Source organism: Desmodus rotundus, chromosome 4 (genome assembly GCF_022682495.2).
Source record: "Desmodus rotundus isolate HL8 chromosome 4, HLdesRot8A.1, whole genome shotgun sequence".
Lineage (NCBI taxonomy): Eukaryota > Metazoa > Chordata > Mammalia > Chiroptera > Phyllostomidae > Desmodus > Desmodus rotundus.
In genome coordinates this window covers 12,030,421-12,043,637 of record NC_071390.1, presented here as the reverse complement: position 1 = coordinate 12,043,637, position 13,217 = coordinate 12,030,421, and the positions used below count along the sequence as shown (strand labels likewise).

General features: G+C 39.4%; 1 protein-coding gene across 1 annotated transcript in view; it reads right to left on the bottom strand.

The window, feature by feature from the left end:
• Nucleotides 1-10,385, bottom strand: part of CCDC186 (coiled-coil domain containing 186) — a 40,893-nt gene extending 30,508 nt beyond the window's left edge. The window contains exons 1-2 of the mRNA XM_024555584.3: nucleotides 10,191-10,385; nucleotides 567-1,259 (exon numbers count right to left, since the gene is read on the bottom strand). Of these exons, the coding sequence (XP_024411352.2) occupies nucleotides 567-1,198 (632 nt within the window). The 5' untranslated portion in view covers nucleotides 1,199-1,259; nucleotides 10,191-10,385. The remainder of the gene's footprint in view (nucleotides 1-566; nucleotides 1,260-10,190) is intronic.
• Nucleotides 10,386-13,217: the final 2,832 nt, after the last annotated feature.

Sequence of the window (13,217 nt, the reverse complement as noted above, 5' to 3'; positions counted from 1 at the left end):
TTGTCTTTCATAAATATTTCTAGATCTTTAATACATTTACACTATTTAATAAAGTATTCCATTAGGTTTATATATTAAAACATTTAAAACAAACAGAACTTTTGAATCATATTTAAAATACTGACTTTATATATACATTAATTTACATAAGCTGATATATGTATGACATAGGTATATAATATATACGGGGTAGGCAAAAGTAGGTTTACAGTTATAACTACACAACATAGTTTATTCTTGTATTATTACTTATTATTATATTACTTATTTATATTACAACTGCAAACCTTTTGCCCACCCCATATAAAAACACTGATGCATACCTGTTATTTCTAAGATAATGAAAATAAAATACCATATTCTAAAAAAGCAGACTTATAAATTAAATAACTAGACAAACTTGACATTTGCTTAATTATTGAATAAATACCTATTTATTGACTAACTACAAAGTACGTGGCTCTGCTGTGGAATTAAAGGTGGACAAGATGGTATCTTCCTTCAAAGAATGAATGGCCTCTTTAATCCCCGTGGAAAAAAGTAACCTGAGAGAATAAAAAACTTACTTCTTTATGGTGTGTTCCTGTTGCAAATACTTATCTTGCACACACTTTTCGAACATTATTAATGCATGTTCTCCCTTGTTCATTCCATTTGGTACTTGATGCTCTGCAAAATCTGTAGATAAGAGCTCAGATTCTATTTCTTCTAACAAATCCTCTGATGCTGAAACATTCCTTATTTTGGAAATAAGTTTCTTGGTGCAGTCTGTGTCGTAGGGACTTTCTGAGTAAGTCTTTCGACCAGCTGCTACGGTAAATGAAGGAGATGTTAATTCCGCCAGTATTTGAGTTACTGTCTGTTCTGTTTCATTTGTTTTAGAAACTTGCTTTGTAAAATCTTCACCAGGAAAATCAGCCGTTTGGTCAGAATTTTCTGGGCATGTGTCTGTTTTACCACAAGAATTCTCACCTCCACCATGATCTGGAACATAATTTTCCTGTGCTTCAATTTGATTATTGTGTTCATTCGGCCGACATGAAGTTTTATCAAAGTTTAATGATGACAGTTTGGATTCGTTTTCTAAGCTGCTGCCCTCGTCACCAGCAAACGAGCTGCTGGAGTCTTCCTGCGGGACAGATGCTCCCCCAGTTCTTTTATCCGAGGGAGTGGAGGCCACGTGCTCTGTCTCTGACATGCTGACTGGCACCAGTCTACGCCGTACTCCTTCAAATCTGTTCCCGACCTTCGTCTTACATCTAAGAAAGTCAAAACATCCAAATTTAAAAAGGAAAGATTTTAAAAACCAAGACCCCCTATGTGCACATATCCCATGATGTGGAATAACTAAGGCCAGAAATTTACCACTAATTATTCTTTTAAAAGCCATTCCTTGAGGGGGGAAAAAAGAATAGGACACCCAATCCAAGTGCGCCACAACCAATGGCGTACTTGAGTCTCATTCTCTGCCCTCCTTCAGCTCAGCCACACAACCCACTTCAGACCATAGTCTGGCGTGCCTCGATTACCCCCGTAAGATGTGGGTATGAAGAAAGACTAGTAACTGGAAGATTAGCGCCAAAGAATTGTTTAGAATTCCTTCAGCTCCACAAGAGGAAAATGAGTATCTCAAGAATCTGTACGAAAATATTGGGGAAATAAGACAGCAGTGAAAACACCAGAAGAGGAGTTGCAAACCAAATTAATAAGACACATTACCACTTGGGGTGGTGAACACACAATACAATATACAGATGATGTATTACAGAACTGTACAACTTCAACCTGCATAATTTTATTAACTGATGTAACTCCAACAATAGATTCAATTAAAAAGTTACCAATGACGTATTACCAATGACAAAATCTGCTGAGAAGAAAAAGTAAACAGTAACAAAACACAGTTACCTACAGCCCAAACACCAAGAGCTGAACTGAAAAAAAATCACTGTGTAAAGGATCCCTGGCAGAAATTCGTTTTTCATCCAGGCTGGGATCCAGGAAGTACCGTGGTGATTTCCAAACATGTTCACCAAGAATAAAAAATACTCAGTGCAACACAAATGGAGGCCATATGCACTGCCTACATCCTGTGAAAGCAGCATTTACAAAACTAACCTCAACCATGTTATAATACATTTGTATGCTATACATGAGGGTTGCTGTTCCAGCTATTTCCTGAAAATAATTCAACTTCAAAATTATCCTAGGACAGATAAATTTAAAACTTCCAGCAATCTTTTTTTAAAAAAGAGGGAATTGTCTACTCCTTTTGTCAGATACGAACATAGCAGATGAATTACTAGAGTCATATCAAGTTGGGTAAAAATGTGGGTAGATCACAGTTTTGACAAAACCAGAAAAGAAATAACTCCAGATGGAAGGTGAACTTATAAAAAACAAAGCAGAAAGATTAAAGTTTTGAATAACAGAAAGATACATGTTCACTCTGGTCCATGATGGAGGTGGCGGTCCGAGGACGGTGAGAAGGGTAAGGGAAGATGGCCAGGTGGGATGCTCAGGATGACAGACGAGTGAATTTTGTTAAGAACAGCAGATCATGACTGACTTGTATGTACTTGATTGATCTATAGAACTTCTAGCATAGAGTAGGTTCTCAAATGGTTGAATTAAAACATAGTGTGACATGACATAACTAGTATTCGAGGAACATTATTCTAGGAATGCAAAAAGCAGGAATAATACGACTAAGAAAGGAAAAGAAGACCGGCTTACTTGTCAAATACTCTGTCTTTTCATTTAGATTGTCCTTTGAGGTATCCACTAATACTGACAATGGCCTTAATACTAAGAATTACCTAGCTGTAAATCGTATTTCCAAGCAATCGAATGGAAATTTTCATTCTCTTCCTGTATATACTGTATATATAACCAAGGCAAAGTCCACACTTGTAATAAAGCTTGGTTTAGACATACGAATAAATTCAGTAAGTTCATCATTAAGACCTCGCAAGTATGCTGTATTCCAAAATCTAAGACAAAGTAAAATCATTCTCAAACAGGGGCACTATACACCTATATTACCTTCCCATTACCTTAAAGTAACTCACTGTAAGATGTAACTTGAGAATGTGTTGCTGAATTCGAACTTTTAATTTAAAAATTAATCTAAAAGCTAACAAAGGAAGTAGTTTTAAACATCATAACTAGTCCATGCTTTACCAGCTGAAGTAGAACTCAGAGCTGATCAAAATGTAATGGACTGCAGATAAGGAATCTTAGAGAGTAAGTCTATACAGGCATGGTGACTCTCCAGAACACATAGAGTAAGTGAGAAGAAACTTGGGCATTTGAGAACTTTATGAATCTCGACTGTGTGTCGAGCTCTGTCAAAAAAAAAAAAAAAAAGCACTAAGCAAAACAGTAGCCCTGTCCTCTCATCCCTCTGTCTTGTTCTCCTAGGCTCCAGTCCTCAACTCCATCTTCCCTCCCACTATTCGCCCACTTCAGTAACTGGAACCAACAGCGCATAGCTGATGCCACATTATTTTCAGTCCTGTGTTCCTGAGTTAATGAATTATCCACACCTTCATTTTCACTCTGTTTCTGTATTAAAATCTCCACCTGAGTATAGGAATTTCCACTGAATGTTCCACCATAACCTCACTCAAAATGGCTAAATCTAAAACTGTAAGTATAGCTCCAATAATTGAACACACCCAGCTAATCTTTTGTCAACGGTATTGTTTTTCTCAGTCATGACTCCTTCCTTTCCTTCGTCCTCTTTTACCAATTTCATGTCTCCTACAATTACAGCTTCTTTTCTACTGCCACTAACCCCACCTGCAACCCAATCCAGGCCTGATCACTCCATAACTGGGGCACTTGGACTGCTCAACCTCCCGCCATTCCTCCCTCCGGTTTTCCTTCCTGCAACTCCGACTAGAGGGTCAAGGTTAATTAAGGGGCAAGTGACTTGAGACAGCACTAGGACAAGTGTCACCCCATCCAAAGAAGGAATGGAGGTTTTTAGTATCATTGGCTCTGCAAAAGAGCAATAGAAGGGGCCCTATGAAGTGGGTCCCCAATTGCAAGAAGGGGCCAGGAAGCTACAACATTGCCCCTAAAAAAATTCACACACAGACACCCCCCCACACACACACACCCGCATCAAGTGCAACCAGATGAATGAGAGTGAGGCCAGGGCTATCTCTACCCTCTTTAGAGGTTCAGGCAATGAGAACTGTCCCCACGGACTGGTCTTCCCCACCCCACTCCGAAAGGGCTGCCTTGAGAAAGGACAGGGAACATATCTTAGAGCCAGATTACACCTGTTCTTCAAGCCCAGTCGCTGGGAACTAAAAGTCTCAACCTCTCTTTAGGGAGAAGAACGTGTTTGGGTTTTGTAGCTCATTTTTGATTTTTAAATAATTGAAATGTTTTAATTTCTAGAATAAGTTACAGTAATCAAAAGTGGCAGAAAGGTTATGATATCAAACCAAGACATTATTAAGGGGCTGCACTTCAGAGGGAAGTGCAGGGGAGACTGGGGCATTTCACACCGTATGACTGGAGAGCCATCAAGGAAAAACAACACACGCCATGTCCATACCTCAGTTATGATTTCTCCAGTAGACCAGCTGTCCTACTTTCCCAATCTCCTCTCTCAGCACATCTCTAAAATCCTGCTACTTCCCTACCCTCTACTAGTCCCTGACCAGTCTACTCTTGCTAACTCTTCCATGGCTTTGCTCCTCCCCCCAGAACGGCCTTCCCTTTCTTTTCTCCCAAGCCTAATCAAACTTAAGGACTCACTCTAAGGCTGCATCTTCCTCCAAATTTCCCCTCATCACAGTGCAAAAACTATCTCACGTAAATGAAAACACACTGCATTTATTCTCATCAAGCAGAGTTACAGCTGTCATTGTGACATTTCTTTTAAACAACCTGTGTACCTGTGAGGAGGAACTTCACTCAGAACTGATTCAAACTTCTTAAATCTCAAACAACAGTAACAATAAATAGGTAAATAAATCTAACAAATATATCTTCTACTACATTGACACTCACTCTTGCAATGCCATTCAGCGGTTCTCAATGAGGATGGGATAGTGGGTCTGGGTTTAAGCAACAGGCTGGGGCCTAAACAGCATTTAGCAGATGGGAACCAGGTTGTACAAGACAGCACAGAACAAGAAAACTTTGTCTCATTCTGCTGGGTATTCATCTAGGTTAAAAGATTTCATAATTGCCTCAGTTTTACTATTATCCTCCTATAAATTACAGAATGCTTAGTGTAACCTCAAAAGACAAGTACTTTCTATACTGTTGCTCAGTACAATGCCCATGACCTTTGAAAAAGTCTTCATATAAAATGGCATCTGATAACCAGCTAGCTTTCAAATTTTGTTTTCTGATGCTTAAACGAATAAAGTGGAGGCAAACGAAAAAGGAGAGGGGTAATGAAGATCCATGTGTGCGTATATGTACAGAGCCATCACCAGAGATGAAATAACTATACAATGAGCTGGACTGTGTCCATGGTCAACCAGGGGAAAAACAGCTGAGTCCTCTTGCCGGCCTCCACTTGGCAACGCTGACATAGGCCAATCTGGCTGCTGTCCAGGATTTTGGCGATGGGGGAGGGAGGGCTGCCATCAAAGCTACTGAGGATGGAACAATCTAGAAGTAGATTAAAGAGGGAGGATATAAAACTAGACACTTGTTTACAAGATTGTTTTAGTAAGTGCTTGTATAAATTAACACTCATATAGATATAGTGATTACAATTATAGATTACAATATATATCTTTTGCTTTAAAAAAACAACATAGATTACTTGACTTTCAGCAACTACAACTCATTAGGGGAAAACACTGTATTTAAAACTTAGCACAGTCGCAAAATCCTCCTAATTCAGCACTCCCCCCCCAGAGTATTTTGTTTCTGACACAGAACTACAGGGCCCATGCGCACGTCTACACTGTTTCAGTGCAGTGCGAACTGGTTTCGCTCTGACTGGAGCTCATCAGCTGTGGGCAACTGGTGGAGAAACAGGTTTTATTTGCCTAACGCCAACCATTACCCATCTTAGATTTTATTTCTTAAGAAAGAACTCATATTCCTACAAAATTATTTCCACACAAGAGCCGTATAAATGAAAACACTGTCTTTAACAGCTTTGTTTTCCCAGTAAATCAGCAGAATAAACAACAAAAAACTTAAGCTTATTCAATAAATTGCAAATACAAATGAATCTAATCCACAGATTTTGCAGGCTCTGTTCTGTGGTTTGGGAGTGAAGCAGTCAGCCAGCCTTCTCTCATGGAGTTTACATTCTGATACAGAGGACCAGTACATAGAGGCTCCACGTTAAATCTTTTCTTCTCTGTGTTTGTAGTATTTTAATTTGAAGGTCTCTCAGTGCTACCTGCTATCTTTTCTCTCTTCCAACAGAAAAACCTGACTCAGTTCAGGATAAATATTGTTCACAAGAAACTACAAACTTCTAAATTATAAACTGTGCCATTTACATCTCAAATAATACAAGCTGCATACTTTTCACATAATTTACACTAAGATAAGCAAGTAAAGCCTGTGAGAGCATTTGTTTTTCAATATAATGGTTTACCATCCTTTGAAGGACAAATACATCAAAAGGGTTTTTCACATAGCCCCCAAACACACTTTGAAAGCAGCATAATCAAATACATAACTTATCTTTCTGAGGAGTTCTAACGAGGTTCTGATATTGCAATTAAAATCAGAAGCAGTACATCAAATAAAAAATCAACCACAGTCCAACACAGTCTGATCTCAATCCCCAGGTAAATGAGTTGTAATAGCATTAACTTTAAAATACAAATGCTTCCCTGGATAAAGTTTTTAAAAATAGAATAAAGTAACAGAACAGAAAATAACCCGTGTAAGAAACATGAAAACCTTGTTTCACAAGGTGAAAATATCTGATACTGTGAAGTTCGTAGAAGGTGAATTTATGCAAATCAAATTCTACTTTTAAAAGATTAAAAAACTGAGCTAGCCTACTTCAAAGAATTATAGATTAGTATGATCAAAAGGAAGAAATATTTGTAAAGCAGTCAGATTCTAATTAAGCTTTTGGGTACAATTTAACCTTAATATATGGAATTTCCTTTACATGAAATATAATCACTGTATTTTAAAAGCTGCCTTTAGTCCACCAGTTTAAAATGTATATTATGTGAGCCCAAGGTCAATTATACCTGTAGAGGGTTGTTAATCTTTGCACCCACAGAGCTGGGTGAATTTTTTGGTATGTGCATTATCACACACACAAAAAGACATTAAAAAGACTCAATGCAATCGACGCAGCAGGATCTTCTGCAAAATAGCACCAAATCCTGCGATAGAACGACAGGAGAAACAGAAATTATGGTCCATCAAGATTCCAGGGAAAAGAGGATCAGGGGCCACAACACATATCACATTATTGAGTTATATGTCATATTATCGGCTTGGTGTCTTAGATTCCTGCAATTTTATGTATCTCTAATAATAATGTTTAAAGCACAAAGTTATTATTATAGAAATCTTAATTTGAAGCTAGTTGTATAGAGCTCACAACTTGAATTTTAATAAGTCTAAGAAAACATGAAGTATTTTCTGCTAATTTTCCGCCCAAATATGAAAATTAAAAGAAGGAAAAAATTTTGACCCATGGTTCCTTATACAAAAAGGACGGCTAATAACCTTAAAGAGAGAGAAAGAAAGACAGCGAGAGAGCGAGAGCGAGAGTGAGAGAGAGAGAGAGAGAGAGAAGGAACTTGTAAGTCTGCTTCACATTAAGGAGTTCTGATTAATGTTTAAATTTGAAACTACCTTTGGCCTGGGCTTGGTATGATGTAGTTTACCAAAAAATCAAATTACTCATTAGCACTTACTACATAAACATCCCTACAGTAGACTATCAGTTCATGTCTCTTATGAGACAAATGCATTCACAATCCAACCAATACTTCCCTTTGCTGGGTTTGATTTCCACTATGTATCTACTGCCCTTTCACCCTAATATTTTTCCCTTTGTTTACTTCCTAGCCCAAATAGATATTTGAAATCTCAGTAATTTAGAGAAAAGTCCAAAGGACAAATCAGAAATGATATGGTGAGATTAGAGGGTTACCTGTAAATTTCAATCATCTGCGCTCCTGCTGTTGCCCTGAAAGGAGTATTAAATGTAACAGTCACAGCACTATAAGCTCAGTGTCATGTTTATGAGAAATCTGAGAATTGGCTTTAGTGATTTAAAGCTAGAGATAAATAAAGGAAAAATCTAAATTTTATTCAAGGAAAAATAACAGAACTTAAATTAAGGTTAAGGATTCTTTAACACAAAACTATTCAATGGTTTGGACAACCAGAGCAGATTAGTAGTTATTTTTCAAAGGCAAAGATGATTTTTCTCAGTCTGTAAATAGAGCGGCTTTGTCCTAAGAGTGAGACTACTGCTGCCCTGTTTTATCTTCACGATGTCAGAATGTAGTGTAAAGAGATGTTTTTACATTAAATATGCTAAACAATCATCATCAGCCATGCTGTCATTGTGTAGCATCAAAGAGCAACTCTTGAGTTTATGGGTGAAGGAATAAAAGATTGAAGATATGCTATTCCACTTCCTTTTGTGTTAGCAATAAATCAGTGTCTGGTATACCAATGGCACTCTGGAATCTCCTTATTTAAAGAAACCTTCAAGTTTACATGCAGGTATTCTGAATTAGACACGGTCTTAAAAATAAAATCAATATAAACACAATCCATACATTTCCAGGGAATAAAAACAATATAAACACAAGCAGGGCATTTCTAGGTAGATCCTTCAATAATTGTACATGTTTGCCTATTACAATGTAAAAAGGAGTTTTAATTCTTTAAATTGTTGTGAGATTTGTGAATTACTCAAAACCGTAACTGAATTTTAAACAACATGAAAAGACCGTAAAGGGAAAAAAGAACGAGGCCAATCATCACTGTTTTCTGTTTGTATAATGGTGAATAAAGAATTGAAAAGTAGATGTACAGAGAGAACAGTAAACTTGATACACAGGCAGACACTTCAGTTTCACTATCAATATCTTTAGAACCTTAATCTTTCCCACAAGATCAACACTGCAAATACGAAGGTGTAGTTAGCAGTTGGGAAGGCTACACTCACTAGCATACTTAGAAACGCAATAGACCTTTTTTTTTTCCTTGAATGACTACCAGCACATATCTTGAAACACTGTTCCACTGAATTCCTGCATATTTTCCTGGAAGAAACTCCCGCCCTACCATTTTGGAAGAAATAAAAAAGCTGGGCATCAAGGGAACGTGACACACGCACAGAGAGAACTGTCTAAATGTCTGGGACAGTACAGCGTCTCTTTACTGTACTATCTTATTCCCAAAGCTAAGGAGACTATCAAGTGCCAGAGGCAGTTTCTAACGCTAATGTTACCACTCCAAAGGCCGGCCTCTTTCCTCAAAACAAAATCGAGATGTGAATATGACCTGTACTTAACTAAACTGTTAACAGCCGAGCAATAACCACACCTGCAATGTTCCCCGGGATTGCTACTACCGGACCCGTAGAAGGAGCTTCACCATTTTTTTTACACGTTTGGTAGAAACGCAAATGTGAAATATCCTCCTTACCAGACAAGGTTTATCACATATCTTGATATCTTTGGAAGAAAGGCAACATAAAAACAAAGACCAGATCTCTCACATTCACAATCCCAAATAATTGTCTCTGAGTTACTTAAAATCACGGTAATGGCAGTGTTCAAAAGAGCGCAGAAAGTGGCCAGAACAGTAAACACAAAACGCACACACAAAAACACACAGTCAACTTGAGCAGACGAAAAAAGAAATAGGCGACTGAGTGTATGAAAGATAGCAAGCAGGCGGGGCTGAATCGCAGTTCTCATTGGGAGGCCAATCAGCCCAAATTCCGCCGCTCTCCAGGCACCGCTCAGGAGGCGTGGGCCCCACGACCTCCGTCTACCCCTCTAATCGCGTGTCCCCTGGCAGCCCGGGACCAAGGGCTGGAGGGAGGGAAAGGGACCACAAACTCCATCCCCCAGAGCCTGCCTTCTCCTATTACCAGGGAGCCAACCCCGGGATATGCAGGACAGCGTGCAGGAGGGGCAGCCCCGCCGTGCAGCCACCACGATTCCCGGGTCTGCCCCGGGCGCCCCTCGGGCACTCACCCCACTTCTCCGAGCCTTGCGCCGTACCCCTAATGCGGCCGGCAGAGCTCCGGCTTACGGACCAACTTCTCCATGGAGGGGTGCAACAGACTTGGAGCTGCGGGGGACAGCAGTGGGGGAAAAGGGCGAACACCGCACTCTACCCGCAGCAGCTTCCCCGAAGACCCGCTGAGCTGACACATCAACAAAGATGGCGGCGACGCTGAAACCGGCCCTGCTACAGCTGAGGGGGCGGGGCTGCCTGGGGGAGCCAATCAGCGCGGCACGGCGGGTGTGACACAACGCACTCTGGGGCCAATGTAACCTGTCTGCAGTGGGCGGCTGGCGAGGCACCGCCTCCAGTCCCGGAGTCGCCAACCTGGCTCTCGGGGCACCCACGCCCGGGCGAAGCCGGTAGTGCTGTAGCTAGTCGCGTCCTAACTCTTGCGTTCCTACAGAGCCAAGCGAATTACTTCTTCCTGTAGGATGCGCCCATTGGCTACGATACTCCTAACCCTTTGGCCCTCCCTTGTGTTAGTCAGGAGCATAAAGCAATAAAAGAGAATTCGAAATTCCGACTTCCCGGCTCTGATGCGCAAACCTTGCACCTGACGTAGGCGGAGTCATCAGGAGTAGCCTAGCTGTCCTTCTGACAAGTCATCCTCGGGAGAGTCTCCGGGGGTTTCCATAACACCGCGTTCCTGTGCACAGCGCGGCACCTTCTGCCATTGTTTGATAATAAACTGCTGGTGTGTTCGTGTCTGGCACCGACTGTAAGCTGCTTGAGCAGCGGTATCCCAGCTGGCAGCATGGGTTTTGACATGCAGGAGTTGCTCCACAGTTAGCAAAAAAAAAGTGATTGGCTGTGGGGGGAGTGCATGGAATACAGTGGCCTATTGGGGTCTGAAGAAGTCAGGTGAGCAGTTCAGTTCGGGGAGATTTTGGAAACCTACGCTGGCCAGTGAAGTCATGTTTTTCTGGTTTAGGGCTTCTTATGCACAACTCATGACTGAAAATAGCAAATTCTAACAGTGATCAATAGAAGTGTTTGTAAAGCAAAACTGTTAAGATAGGACAGAGGTCTTGAGGTCTGGACAGTTCTAAATGTTATTTCTTGCTAAATGTTCAAATATAGTGCAGTTTTGATAGATGTAGCTGTAAACAAGATGAGCTGATACGAACTCAACTAGATGAAAGTAGCCAACTGCAAAGAAGAAATCAATATGTAGTTGATGAAATAGTATATATATAAGGAATGGCTAAGCCTTCCTTTGAGGAGGCACAGCTTTGTATATGAATCGCAGTTCTTTACTTGCTGCTAGTAAATAAAACTTGTGATGGTTTTCCTGTTTTTTTTTTTTAAATAGATTATACCAAGCAGTGAACCACTTGAGTTCAGTTCAGCAACACAAGTTTCTACCATTCTGTTAAGCTCTGTTACTAACTGCTGGCAAAATAAAGAGAGGGAAGGAGAGAGAGAAAATAAAGAAATCACTTTTTAAAAAGTTATGTAACTCTCTTCCTCTTTCCGTTTAAACAGGAAATGGCACCACCCTCCTTAAATGAAGATACTGCATTAAAACACTTTTGTAGTTGACCAGATATTCCAAGTGAGAAATATTATTCCAAGGGAAAGAACTGAACAGGCTTTAATCTTTTTACAGTACTCATTGTCCGTAATAACATTCATATTTTTACTTCTGAAATATATATTAGCATAAAATATATAAGGAATTATGTCATCCAAAAACCAAAATTTTCAGTACTGGGGAAATGAAATATAAATATAAAATCAAATTAAGTAAAAACAAACCCCACAATTCTAAATTTGAATTTAGAAATATCTGTATAAACTTATGGGACATTTTTGTCATAAAAAAAGTCTGTACACCGAAAAGGCCAAGTACAGTGATCCATTCAATGCTCCAGACTTATCATCTTTAAATATAATTTCTCACACAAAAATTCACCTGGGCTCCTGTTGGAGATCAAGAGCTGATTTTAAGAGTGGGACAAGAAATCTACAAGAAAGCCTAGATCAGGTTGGTTGTACCAGAAAAGAAAGAAGAAAGCAAAGATAATAGGAGTTGGGTCAAAAAAAACCCTCAAGAGGCAATTTAAAGGTGTTTCCACAGTTCAAAGACAATTTTATCATTTAAAAATAATAACAACAGCAATTGATTGAGACACATATACTATGTTAAAATCGATGAATGTACTGATTTTCCAAAACATCATTGGTCACCTCTGGAGGACGCTAAGGAATCACCACAATCCGAAAACAAAAGAATCCAGCATCCTCCCTTCCCTGTTACAAACTGAACCTTGATCAAAAGGTTAACACGGGAAAGTTCTTTATAGATTTCCAGGTAATACATGCAGAAGATAGACTGTTACCATTTTGCAAATCCAGATGAAATACCAGATCTAGGTAACGATCAGCAGTGAGTCTACAATCGCTAGGTGAAAAGCTGATGGGAAACTTGATAGTGGGTGGTTGGGACTGACAGCACTTGAAACTGCTAGAAATACTTTAATAACCCCCAAAGAGAACAACTAGATATTAAGTATCTTCTTATGTGATGCAATAGAGCAGCAATTTTTCAACCCACGTGCCATGGCACACTGGTGCACCACAAGACTTTTTAAAACATGCAATACCCGACTAATCAGGGGCACTGGCTGCTTTTCACTTAGATTGTCAAATTGAAAAATGACAACAACCAACACAAAAATAGCTGTGTGGTATGAAGGAATCAAAATTATACCTATATTTTAGTCATATCAGCAAAAAAATATATATTTTTTGGTGTGCTGCAGAACTTTAGTAATTAGTTTATTTGTGCCATGAGATGAAAAAGGTTGAAAATTGCTGCAATAGAGGATTACAACACTACCTGTGAAGTATTCTTGCCAGAGGGGATGCAACCAACAAAATCCAATGTGAGAAAAATTACAGTTACCTCACTGTAGATTTGCAAGAAAATGAAAGGATTAAAAGAGAAATATCTTTTTAAAATACATAATGCAGACTTCTGGCCAAGATGG